This window comes from Hoplias malabaricus, chromosome 1, assembly GCF_029633855.1.
Source record: "Hoplias malabaricus isolate fHopMal1 chromosome 1, fHopMal1.hap1, whole genome shotgun sequence".
Classification (NCBI taxonomy): domain Eukaryota; kingdom Metazoa; phylum Chordata; class Actinopteri; order Characiformes; family Erythrinidae; genus Hoplias; species Hoplias malabaricus.
The window spans coordinates 79,410,159-79,423,622 of record NC_089800.1 but is presented as its reverse complement, the minus strand read 5'-3'; the positions used below and the strand labels follow the sequence as shown (position 1 = coordinate 79,423,622).

At 45.7% G+C, this 13,464-nt stretch overlaps 2 protein-coding genes across 3 annotated transcripts; one reads left to right on the top strand and one right to left on the bottom strand.

Annotated features, from left to right (window-relative positions):
- Positions 1-1,552: 1,552 nt before the first annotated feature.
- On the bottom strand, positions 1,553-4,952 carry slc30a1b (solute carrier family 30 member 1b). Its single transcript, XM_066684486.1, has 2 exons — positions 3,982-4,952; positions 1,553-3,103 (listed from the first exon to the last, which is right to left on the bottom strand). The coding sequence occupies exons 1-2, from the start codon at positions 4,583-4,585 to the stop codon at positions 2,232-2,234; spliced, it is 1,476 nt and encodes a 491-aa protein (XP_066540583.1). The 5' UTR covers positions 4,586-4,952; the 3' UTR covers positions 1,553-2,231.
- A 1,218-nt stretch (positions 4,953-6,170) lies between these two features.
- kif3cb (kinesin family member 3Cb) lies at positions 6,171-12,859 on the top strand. 2 transcript variants are annotated; one of them, XM_066674525.1, is made up of 8 exons: positions 6,171-7,969; positions 8,075-8,176; positions 8,299-8,421; positions 9,728-9,846; positions 9,958-10,074; positions 10,179-10,287; positions 10,922-11,079; positions 12,016-12,859. In XM_066674525.1, the coding sequence occupies exons 1-8, from the start codon at positions 6,518-6,520 to the stop codon at positions 12,122-12,124; spliced, it is 2,289 nt and encodes a 762-aa protein (XP_066530622.1). In that variant the 5' UTR covers positions 6,171-6,517; the 3' UTR covers positions 12,125-12,859. The 2 variants fall into 2 exon arrangements, with proteins under 2 accessions (XP_066530622.1, XP_066530612.1); XM_066674515.1 differs by having other exon boundaries at positions 10,176-10,287.
- Positions 12,860-13,464: the final 605 nt, after the last annotated feature.

Genomic DNA, 13,464 nt, shown 5'->3' with positions numbered 1-13,464 from the left:
AAAGTCAGAGACAGTAGCTCATCTGTCGCTGCACAGTGTGTGTCGGTCGTCCTCTAGTCCTTCATCAGTGACACAGGACTCTGTCGGCTGGATGTTTTTGGGCGGTGAGGGGTTTAAAAAATCCAGCAGCACTGCTTTGTCTGATCCACTCGCAGCAGCACAACACACACTAACACACCACCACCACGTCAGTGTCACAGCAGCACTGAGAATGATCCACCACCACATCACACAGGGGGAAAGGGTGCTAATAAAGTATGCAGAGCAACAAATGGAATAGAGTCTGTAATTATAGATCTACAAAGTGCTCCTGTATGGACTAATCCAGTGTTTGTTCAGTGTATAACACTGATCTGTGGCTTTAACGGTAGAGTATTCATCAAAAACGTACAGACTGCTTAAATGATATTGCTATATCACATGCATTTGTTTATGTATCGTGCTATAACAATGTAATTTAGAGCAGTTAACAGTTAAACGTATTATGTGTGTTGGCATCTTTCCCCTGGAGTATGTGAAATGGTGCCAGGTATTAAGAACTAAGAAGTAAAATGAAGGATTGGCAGACCTAGGTTTTAAGGGGGCAGATTTTGATCAGACTCTAAATGACCTCCTTACAAATGAATGTAGTACTAAGGCATAGTTGCTGATACACAGCCCTGGGGTCCTGGGTCAGACCCTCTGCTGGAGTCAATGTCTTTGAAGAGTGCAGTGTGTTCACACAGTGTCTGTGTGGGTTTCCTCCAGGTGCTCTGGTTTCTTCACACAGTTTAGAGGAGATGAAAGAAAGAATGGATTGTACATATCAAAATGTAAATATTTTACATTTTTATTGTTATATATTTGTAGTGCATATACCTCTTCAAACGTCTTCCGATTACAGTAATACAGAATAATCCCTGCCCTACACTACTGAAATATCAACATCCATCAGCATTGCGTTGACCTTTTGTCCTTTAGAAACAGATCATTAACTCGAGGCCCTCTCGGATACAAGGCACTGTCCTTGGTTAATTTAGTAAGCAGGTTTACACAAAGTATTGTGGGTCTGAAAATGAACAGGAGTCTGACGAAATCATTCCCAGAAACACACTTCCGTCACAATACACATTCGGTGCTAAAATAGATGGAGAAAATGCTGTTAATAATTAAAAGCAGCATATTACGAAAATCGAATATGTGTGTGTGTGTGTTGCCCTGTGAAGGACTGGTGCCCCCTCCAGGGTCCAATGATTCCAGGTAGGCTCTGGACCCACCGCGACCCTGAACTGGATAAGCGCTTACAGATAATGAATGAATGAATATTACGAAAATCTTTTCCCATTTGTGTTCACCAACAAACCGTAAACAAGGAAATAAGACCAGCAGTCAGATGTTTGTGGGCTGCCTAAGTCGGAAGACAAAGGCTTCAAAGAGTCATTACGAAATGAGTGGAATCGTTAGAACTGAAATCAGGGAACTGAGCATAAATGGCACAAGCAAGAGTGCAGGAATAAGACAACCAAGCAAAAACTGAGAAAACAAGAGCAGAGAAATAAAAGAACTGAGCAGAAACAGACAAAAAGAGAGTGGAGAAATTAGAGAATTAGACAAAAACAGAAGCAGAGAGATAAGAGAGCTGAGAGATAATGGAGAAGTAAGAGAACCAAGTGATAATGAAGAAATCAGTAAGAGAACCGAGCGTCAGACGTCAAAAAATGAGGGCTGCACGCTCAGGTGTGTGTTGAACAGTGGTTCGTTATCATTTAAATGAAAAACAGAGCTGAAACCAAGTGAGGGAGAGTCAGTGAACCCCTCACAGATGTAGAACCCTGGAAAATACAAATATGTACTAATAACTCTTCTATTGAATACAGCATTGACTCACACTGATGAGGAAGATGTGAACATCATGGCTATAAAGGGCTCCAGATTTTCAAATTGGGACTATTCAGTCCTTTATTGCACTGTACGAATAAAATGTCTACATAGGTTGGAACAGCAGTATTAACCCATTGGTGGGTTTCTTGTCCTCTACAGACGTCTTACTGATTAAAAAAAAACAAAAAACAGTGGCAATCTCAGATATAAGGCATCGTATTTAGTTGAGGTGTTAAGCAGGTATCGATACAGCATTTTGGGTAGAAAACTAACTAAACACAGTTCTGTCGGAAAACACAGTTCCTGAGACAACTTAAGCAATATGTGTCATTAAAATATAGCTAGCTTGATGTCAATCCAGTAAACTAGACTTAAACCGTGGACTCCATGTGTGTCTGCAGAACAGCTCCGGCCTCCTGCAGGACGTTCCAGCCGACAGTGTTTCGTTGTGGTGTGCTCTGACTGGATGTGTCACCTGTACCCACCACCGCTTCCGACTCTGATCCGGATTTACGGTTCGTTTCACAGCAAAGTTTTGGAGCACACTGGCTGTAACAGGGGAGGTCACACTCAGAGACGCAGGACTCGTCCGAGGAGAACTCGGGCTGGACTGTGGTGGCGTGGATGCCTTCGTCATGGAAGAAGCTTTTGATACGCTTGGCTATGTCCATGTAGGAGGACGGATCGTGGCACTTAACGTGGGCCGTGGCGATGAAGCGGCTGCCGGCCAGCTGCCAGATGTGAAGTTCGTGGACCGCCAGAACCCCCTCCAGGCTCCTGAGCTTACCGTCCAACTTCTGCATGTCGATTTGCTTCGGCACAGTCTGCAAGAGGATGAACGCTGACTCTTTGAGAAGGGGGAAAGTGGTGTAAAGCAAGATGACCACCATTATTAGGCACAGCGTGGGGTCCAGATACAGCACCCAGCATGGTCCGGCTTCTGAGAAAACGCCGTCAGTGCCATTGTTCAAGGCCGGTGAGTCTGAATGTGTGTGCTGGTGGTCAGAGCAGTGGCTGCTGAAGCAGGGATTAACGCAGGTCTCCTCTCCGTGGCATGGCGTCCATACAAACGTGAAAATCAGGGCATTGACCACGACGATGACCGAGCCGAGGGCATCGCCCAGCACGTGCAGGAAGACCCCGCGCATGTTCAGCTGGGCCGCGGACTCCGAACTCTCCTCCAGCTGCTCCAGCGAGACGTCGCCGTTCAACTGGACCTGCAGGTTGTGGCTTAGGACAACGTCTGAAGGAGGTTAAAACAGAAATTGATATTAGAAGTTTGAAAGCAGTCAGTTTTCTTTCTGGGATTTTATTTTGAGTTACTGTCACTTTAAAGGAACACTAAGTAGGATTTCAAATGGGCTCCCCCTATAGTTGAAGAGTGTAACTCACTTTTACTGCACTGTTCTGAAACAACTAGAGGGGAACCAAGGGTGGTTTCCTACCCTCCCCCAAAATGTACATAGTGCATTTTCTGCAGTTCCGAGCCTGGAGTAGCAGTGACAGAAGCTCTATTCTCCTTATTACAGGTCAGTGGAACATCACATTGATTTTGAAGCTGTAATTTTAAGGTAAAAATACGACCTACTGTTGCTTTAAGAAAACATTTTATATGCATATTTATATAGTCTCCTCTTGTCTTTAAAGTCCACACTGGTCATTCAAACACAGCAGCCGTCCTTCACACTGTGTGAACGTTTCATGATGAATGGACCAATAGAAACGCTCCAAAATTATTTGGAATAATATCTTTTTACTTCCACTTCTATGGAAAGATAAGAAGTTTGTTTTTCATTCTCCTGTAAAGTTTTTGGAGATGTATTTTTTTTTTTTTACCATTTTTGGAGGTGGGAGGGGCTCCAATTCTTAATCAGGAGGGTCAGACCCCCCCCCTTCAATTCCCCCACTGTAATTAAAACTATACATCCAACATTTAATGGGGAAAATATCTGTGGTTGAAAGAGACGCCTGACACCAAATATACAGGTCTCCACTGGTTCTGCAGTGGTTTAGAGTGAAAACCTCTCTGAATTCACGAAGAACCAGAGGCAGGCCAGTTATTCAGACAGGAAAATCAGCAAGAGAACCAGCGCTACTGGTTGCTTTCTAATCCCAAATTACCTGATTCAATCTGGACGGCGTGGTCACCTGAATGACCGCAGTTGCTCTTCACCATGAGTCTGTGGGACTCTTCTTGAGCTTGCTTCTTCTCTGATGTTTCTGACTCCTCATAGCGAGGGCGAGAACGACCGCCGTGGGAGTGTCCGTGTCCCCCGTGAGAGTGTCCGTGTCCCCCGTGAGAGTGTCCGTGTCCAGCGTGTCCGTGGAAGAGGAAGAGCCCCAACAGGTTGATGAGGAGTCCGGCCACTCCGACCCACACCACGACGCGCGGGCTCTCTATCTCGTGGGGGTCTGCGTACCTCTCCACGGCCTCCAGTAAGATGGTGAAGCAGAGCGCGGTGAGGAATACGGCGTTCACCAGGGCGCCCATCACCTCCGCACGGATCCAGCCGAAGGTGTTCTTGCTGGTGGCCTGCGTCCTCTCGGCGAAGCGCACGGCCACCAGCGCCACGGTGAGCGCGATCACATCCGAGAGCATGTGGAAGGAGTCGGAGAGCATCGCCAGAGACGCGGTCACTCTGCTGACCACAAGCTCCACCACGAAGAAGCCGAAAGTGAGGCACAGCATGCACAGCAAGCGCCTGTCATTGCGCCCCACGGCCATGTTTACACCCCGAAGCGGACACGAACTTCTGAGATCAGCTCAAATTTTTCATGCTGACCCCCGACTCTCAGCTCCTCGGTGCTCGGACAGTCAGCAAGCAACAGCGGGGTTTAACCCCCCCGGATGTAAATAAACAGCTCGGCGCGCTGTCGCCAGGGGCAACGGGCGCAGGAATGCCGCCTTAAACCTTTCTAGAAAGCAAGGCAAATGACCACATCGCTGTCCGCTCTCAGAGAAAGAGGATTACCCCACTTCCCTTGGTTTTTCTCTCCCCTTTTTCCAAGACTTTGCACTTTGCCGGCTAACTTTGCACCCGCTCCAGCACAGACACGCCCCCCAGGCCTTCCCATTGGTCATTATTAAGGACTATGTTCTCTGGAGTCGACTCAGATTTTAGATTCCTCTCAGTTGGGGTCGACTCCTCGACTCAATTTCATTAAACCCACACAGTAAATTCACCAGTGTTAAATTAACTCAATTGGTGTAATAAGTTAACCCTCTCGGTGTTAAATCAACACTAATAGTGCTGATTTAACACTGGGAATTTGCAGTTCAAGCGCTTGTTTAAATGAATCCTCTCTGTGTGGACAAGGACCGTGCTAAAGTTAGAGATGAATGGAATACTTCAATATTCAACCGTTTTAGACATTTGTTGCGCCTTTTTAGAGCTGGAACTTTCTATCCAATCATCCAAAACTACGTCTGTTTAACTTCAAAATGTGCTATGTCTATACTCGCAAACATGGACTGAGTCGACTTCCCAAGCCAATTTCAACTCACCGAATCTGTGGCCAGCGGCTTTTGGATTCAAAGAATCGAATGTTTAAGACTCGACTCCCGACCATTACCCATTGGGCGAGTCACGTTACGTCATGGGCAGCCCATCGTTTTCCTTTCTTTGCCTCCAGGGCAAGTCCACACACTCGTGCACTCACACACTAACGCTGCACTGATTAATGACACTCTGTTTTACTCTTTTGTACATTTTGGACACAGCCTTAGTGGCTCCTAAGCATCCAAAATCCCTTAAATTAATATTTAATAATAATATTTTACCTTAATATTACAGGTACACAAAATCACTGTGATGCTCCACTGATCTGTAACAGGGAGAACAGAGCCTCTATCGTTGCTACTCTGGGCTCAGCACTGCAGAAAAAGCACTATGTAACTTTTGGGGGAATGTGATGTGGTTTTCTACCCTCCTCCAAAAGTTACATAGTGCAATTTCAGCATTGCTGAGCCAGAATAGCAATGACACAGGCTCTATTCTTCCCTATTAATTTCAGTACAGTGCTGTAAGGATGAATGACACTAGGGGGAGCCCAATGAGCAAAAAAAAAAACACCTTACTCAGTGTTCCTTTAATAAAAAGATAGAGGGGGGCTCAAGGTATGCAGAGTAACAGACCACAGTCTACTGACCACAGCTTAAAAATAATGGCTATTGGCTAATAATCATAGATAATGCTATTTTTTTTCTGCTCTGAATATTGATACGAGGGTTTGAAACTCATATTCAGAGGGCTAGAATGCGTAATGAGAGGCAGGAGGAGCAGAAGGAGGAGGAAGAGGTGGAGGGAGATGATGATGCTGAGCTTTGAGGCTATTGTCTGCAGTCATGCAGGGTGTGGACCTGAAAGGTAGAGCGTGGGGCGGCGCTGTCTTCACAAACACATCCCAGCAGCGTTAATGCCTTCACAGGGGAGGACGAGGACGAGGCGTACGCGTGTGTTTTCCGGAGTTTAATGTGATGCTCGTGTCGTGGCTATGCCTCCGTGTCGCGGAGAATGCTTTAGTGGATTCCGTGGGAAGGTGCTCGCTTTCCTGATGGAGCATCGCTCATGTTTCTAGCCTCTGCGTGATGGCAGCGCCGTGTTAGCCCGTTTATTTACATCCTTCATCCGCACAAGGTGGACCGTGGAGGTGCACGATGTCTAAGAGGAACAGCGTCGTGCTGCTGAGGCCGAGGACCATGTCCCTAGGTAAGAAATCAGAAGCCGTGAAGGTGGTGGTGAGGTGCCGCCCTATAAACAAGAAAGAGGAGGCCATGAGCTCCGAGAAAATAGTGGAGGTGGATGTGAAGCTGGGGCAGGTAAACGTGCACAACCCCAAAGCCCCGGGAGCTCTGGTCAAAAGCTTCACGTTTGATGCCGTCTATGACATGGCATCCAAGCAAAGCGATCTGTACGATTACTCATGTAAACCCCTCATAGACTCAGTCTTACTCGGCTTCAATGGAACCATATTTGCCTATGGTCAGACCGGCACTGGGAAAACATACACCATGCAGGGTCAGCCCACAGACCCGGAGAAGCGAGGGGTCATCCCCAATTCCTTCCAGCAAGTCTTCACTCACATATCCAGGTCCCAGAACCAGCAGTACTTGGTGAGGGTGTCGTATCTGGAGATATACCAAGACGAGATACGGGACCTCCTCTGCAAGGACAACAACAAGAAGCTGGAGCTGAAGGAGAACCCTGAGCTGGGCGTGTACGTCAAAGACCTCTCCTCTGTGGTGACCAAGAACATCAAAGAAATCGAGCACGTGATGAACCTGGGGAATCAGTCCAGGTCTGTGGGATTCACCAAAATGAACGAGCGCAGCTCGCGCTCACATGCCGTGTTTGTCATCACCATCGAGTGCAGTGAGGTGGGCGCTGACGGAGAGGAGCACATTCGAGTGGGCAAGCTGAACATGGTGGACCTGGCGGGCAGCGAACGCCAAAGCAAGACTGGCGCCCAGGGCCGGAGGTTCAAAGAAGCGGCCAAGATCAACCTGTCCCTCAGTGCTCTCGGGAACGTCATATCCGCCCTGGTGGATGGGAAGAGCTCCCACGTCCCCTACAGGGACTCCAAACTCACACGCCTCTTGCAGGACTCTCTGGGTGGGAACTCCAAAACGGTGATGGTGGCTACGATCGGACCCACCTCCTGCCACTATGAGGAGACCCTCACTACGCTGAGGTTCGCCAACAGAGCAAAGAACATCCGGAACAGGCCAAAGATCAACGAGGACCCCAAAGACGCTTTGCTGCGAGAGTTCCAAGAAGAGATAGCCCGGCTCAAGGCCCAGCTTGAGGAGCGAGGGATGCTGGCGAAGGAACGGAGGAGGCGGAGGAACAGCATGAGGATGAAGAGGAGCATGAGCAGCGGAGAGGTGGAGACCCCCAGGAACCAGGAGGTGGACATGGTTGAGATGGTGCAGGAGGAGAGTGCTGAGGAGTATTGGTGGAAGCAGCAGATGGGGCAGATGGCCAAGAACGTCGGCAGCGACAGCCCTGGGGTTGGGAGGAGGTTAGGGACGGTGGATGAAAAAGGAAAGACCATGGAGGAATTATTGAAGGAGCAGCAGGCCATGGAAATGATGATTGAAAAATATAAGGTTAGTGCTTATGCACCTTTAGGACTTTTCTAGTCACACCGTTCTTCTCAAGTAGTGAAGTGCAGTGCTAAGTGATTCAGATCCCCTTTCCGTGGTTGTTTTCAGGCATTGGAAAGTAAGCTCCTGACTGGAGGAAAGAACATAATTGACCACACCAATGAGCAGCAGAGAATGCTGGAGCTGAAGAGACAGGAGATTTCTGAGCAGGTAATAAATGGAAATTTGCACTAACCGCAGTGTACCTCTGATGCAAAGTCTTCTCAATAACCTGAGACTGCTCTGTGTTTGTGTGTGTGTATGTGTGTGTGTGTGTGTGCGGTCTCCCACAGGAGAGACAGGAGAGAGATATGCAACAGCTGATGTTCGAGCAGGATGAAGAAACGGTGGAACTTAAGGAAACTTTCTCCACTCTACAGCAGGAGGTGGACCTTAAAACCAAAAAGCTTAAGAAGGTGAAGCAGCCCTTCAGCTGCATTTTCAAGCTGCACCTACTGCACCTACATTTTAATTCTGAACATAGTGTGAACGTAATAGTGGTTAATAAGTCTCTGTTGAGCAATAAGGACTCTGCAGACTATCATTCATAAGTTTGGAGACATGTGTTTCCATAATAATAAAAAAAAGAGTTTATGATTATTGATTTAAAGCTAATTTTCTGTAGATTCATTGGTCAGAAAGAGAGCTAGAGATTATTTTGTAATTATTGTTAAAGTCAGTGCCTCACATCAGGGACTAGGCAACTCCATATATTTCTAGAAACATTCAGTGATGTTTATGTGAAAAATGGTTCTAAATATATAATTGCACATTTCTATAATCATAATTTAATAACTATTACATTTTTATCATGCCGTAATATAATAGTGTTATTTAAAAGCACTTTAAATTGAGAATATACCATTTATTTATGATATAATTATGAGTTTATAACATTTTTATCCACAACGCGTGAGTTAATATTGAACATTGAAATATTTGAATGATTACAACATTATGAATGACTATCAGCCATCTCTTTTTTCTACATAGGAGCACCCTGTAGTTCTGCAATTACAGGCTGTAGTCCACCTGTTGTTCTGCATACTTAATTAACTCCCTTTCACCCTGTTCCTCAATGCCCAGGTCCCCCGCAGGACCCCCGCAGATTGGATATGCTAAAATTTGGGTGGTGGATCATTCTCAGTGCTGCAGTGACACTCTCGTGGTGGTGGTGGTGGTGTGTTAGTGTCCACTCACTGTCCACTCTGTGAGACACTCCTCCCTCGTTGGTCCACCTTGTAGATGTAAAGTCAGAGACAGTAGCTCATCTGTCGCTGCACAGTGTGTGTCGGTCGTCCTCTCGTCCTTCATCAGTGACATAGGACGCTGTCGGCTGGGTATTTTTTGGTTGGTGGACTATTCTGAGACCGACAGGGATATTTGAGTGGTTTAAAAACTCTAGCAGCCACTGCTGTGTCTGATCCACTCACGCCAGCACAATGCACACTAACACACCACCACCACCACATCAGTGTCACAGCAGCGCTGAGAATCATTCACCACTAAAATAGTAGGCTGCCTGCTTTGTGCTGCTCCTGTGGGAGCCTTAACCATTGAAGAACGAAGTATGCAGAGCAACATGTGGACTATAATCTTGAAAGTGTTCCTTTATGGTCAGTGGAGAAGGGAAAATGGACAGTGAGTGCAGAAACAAGTAGGTCGTTTGATTTAAAACAGGCTTGTGGTTATTAGATATAATTTGTTGTTTTTGTTTCACAGCTGTACAGCAAGCTGCAGATGGTCAGAGCTGAAACAGGGGACATCATTGATGAACATGTGACGACGAGACAGGAACTGGAGCAGACACTGAACGAGCTGACGAGAGAGATGAAATTCAAGTATTTCTGTCCACTACAGTCACCTTCCACATAAGACACCACAACCCTCAAACCTGAAGCATGCCCACATTCATTCGTCCTGTCTTCTTCATTTGCTGTTATTATTTACAGGAATCTCATCATTGACAATTTTATTCCTCCTGAGGAGAAAAACAAGATCATAAACCGCCTCCACTACGACAGCGAGGAGGACCAGTGGAAGGTCTCGCCCCTTCTGCCCTCTGAAAAGTGAGTGAAGCTGCAGTGCATTTATTATACCCCCTTCACAGCTTCAGCAAAAAAAAAAAAAAAAACGTGATGTATAACATCTTATGATTCATATCATTCAGCAGCAGCTCTCCCCGAATCAGACGAAGGCCGACTTCTGTGGTGGGTTACAAGCGGCCGATGAGCCAGCATGCCCAGGTTGCTGTGGCAACAGGAGCTCCTTCCAGATACAGGGTTGGCACACAGTAACTATATTTATATCTCACTAATATGCAACCAAATTTAAGAGATTATAAACGGATTAGCCATGACATTAAAATGGCCACTTTCTACATTCATTTTCCATTTTTTTGGTTCAAATAACTCAGAGGTTTTAAACACTCCCGCCTCAGCATTGATGCAAGTCAATTACAGTGGTTCCCAAACTTTTTCTACAGTGCCCCCCTTTTATAAATGAGATGCTTTCGAGTAGGTAGACACACAAGACTGCTGTGTCTAATAGAGTGGACACTTAGTGGGTACGGGGTTTTAAAAACTCCAGCAGCACTGCTGTGTCTGATCCACTCACACACCACCACCACCACGTCAGTGTCACTGCAGAAGCTAATAATGATCCACCACTCAAATAAGACTGCGCTATTAGGGTCTGAACCATTGCGGAATGAGGCGATAGTGGGGTTAAAAGTATGCAGAGCAACAGACGGACTACAGTCTGGAACTGAATAACTAAAAAGTGCACATGTATTGTGAGTAGAGCTGAATAAATGGATTATAAGTGCAGAAAGAGGTCGGTTTTAAAGTTATGGCTGGTAAACTGGGTGTGGCTTGCAAAGAATCGTGGGGCAACTTACTTTTTGTTACTACACAGCCAGAAAACGTCATGCTGCTGGAGCTGGATATGACGCCACCAGTCATGGTCCCTCTCGATTTGGAAGGTGCAGAGATGAGGACGCGAGGCTTCCTCCGTGAGTTTAACCACCACCGGAGAAGGACAACTGAATCCCGTGTGATGCGAGCCAGGTCCTGGTGAGTGCTTCTCTGTTTGTCCAGTGGCATTTTTCATTCATCTGCCTAACTAAAAGGAAGGAAGAGAGACATGTGTAATTACAATCGTAGTTTAGTGTACTGCTAGTTACCAGAAGTATGGAGTCGAGTACGGAGGGGGCTTGAATAGTTCTGGATCACAGATGCCACTCCAGCTCATCCCAAAGGCATTAGATAGTAGCACACAGAGACGGCAGTTCCAAATCTTAACCTTCAATGGAAGTCAATGTGGAAAGATTTTATTTTATTCAAAGTCATTTTGGGAGGTTTCTATTGGTCCATTCCTGATTAAATTTTCACACAACGTGAAGAACAGTTGCTGGGTTCTAATGATGTAGTAAACTTAAAATAATTGCTTTGGATTGCAGTGATGATATGTAGATGCCTCAGACCGCTCTGTTTCTGTTTTACAGCACTGTGTAAAAGTTTTAGAAACCTGGGAATCCCTAGTGTGTCCAATACCCAGTTTTAGCGGTTAATAAATACTTCATAATGTTAAATCATTATGTGCTGTTGATTTAACAAATCCATGCGATCAGGAAAAACATCTGGAAACACACTTTGTTCTTCACACTCGCTCCCAACTCAGATACTACTTTTTTAGAATAAAATCCTTGTAGTTTTGCTGTGTCCGTGTTTTTGTGTTTTTTGTAATTATACAGAATTTTATACAAGCACCGCATAAACTGAGGAGTTAAATGATTTTAAACAACAATATTCTTACTGTACTGTAATGTATATACAGACAATACAAGCTGGGTTTGAGCTATTAAATGCTATGCGGTCTGAAATGTCTGTATACAGTGCATTATTTAGCAATGAAAACACATTACACTGTTATAACACATAGTCTCCTGAGACTCTTTAATGTTGGCCCTGTTTAGGAACTTGAACCTCTGTCTTTTCTTCTCTCCAAAGGTATCAAGGACCAACTCCACCCGCTTCTCCGCCAACCACCTCTGTGGCCTCTGGGTCTCAGTGCCCACCTCCTACAATGGGGGCATGTGCCGCCATTCCCCAGCCATGAAGTATCGTAAATGTGGTGGTTTTTTGCCATGCCGTGAATGTCAAGCTTTATCAAAAGACTTGTTTGCTCTGTTCTTTTTTTATCTGTGAGCTTTACTTGCGAGATCGTTTGGTTTCTGCTCCCGCACTCTGATGTTAGGTCAAAGCACACTTTTGAGTGACCACTGGAAGCACAGTGACTCCTGTTACGTTAACTTTGGTCTGAATGTGTCGTGTATAATCCTGTAACATGATCCTGGAATAAAACTCATGGTTATATGCGAGTAAGTGTTACTGCATGACCAAACACTGATCTGCAGTCTGATTCATTGCTCAGTGTCTCATCTGAATGTCTTTTTGACTTCTGTGGGTTCCCCACAGGTTTCTCTAGCTTCTAAAAGGAGTCCCCGGATGTTCACGGCCCAGCGGAGAGATGTAATCCCTACAGCGTTCTTTGGATCTACCTTGGGTCCTCCTCCAAGTCTGTCTTGTCTGGTAGACCTCCAGTGGGAGGCGCCCAGGAGACATCCTTATCAGATGCCGCTTGACGTGAAGGAGCAGCAACTCTACTCCAAGCTACTCACCCGATATGGAAGAGAAAACCGCTGGAGAAAACTCATTTCAGCAGCTTCTATCTGTATTCTTGTTCTTTCAATCTCTACACCTTGGTTTATGTGAGAGTGGGCTCCCTTTTCACCACTGTGGTCTTGAATAGTGACCGCACTATTGCTGCCGTCACATTTATTATATCCATCTTCACAATCCATTTTCCCCATCATTAGTGAAAAAGACTGTGAGGTGCTTGACCTCATCTTGTTGTAGACTTGTAGACCGTCTTGTTAGGGGCCAAAACCTACCCCAGGGTAAATGGTATATTGACAAATATCACAGTCTCTGATGTTTGAACTCTCACCACTGTTGGAACAGATGGTAAGACAATAATTCAGTTATAATATCAAGATTTGTTTTCTATCACTGCTGACCCCTAGTGATCAACATGCACTACTGCTTCACTATCAGTACTGAGTGAACTCAGTGAACTTAGTGACGCCATTACATGCATCACTCAGGATTATGACATTATGACTCCCTATGGATACTGTCAGATTAATGTGTCTGTTTCAACTTTACACACATACACCAATCAGCCATGACATTAAAAAATAGTTTCTACAAGCATTGTTCATTTTCTCCTCTCTACTGGCCATCACCTGTTGCTCTGCATACGTTGTTAATGCCTCTTTTTCAATGCCCAGGACCACTACAAGAACATCACAGGGCAGGTAGCTTTTTATCTGGGTGGTGGATCATTCTGAGCACTGCTGTCACACTGACATGTGTTGTGCTGGACGGAGTGGATCA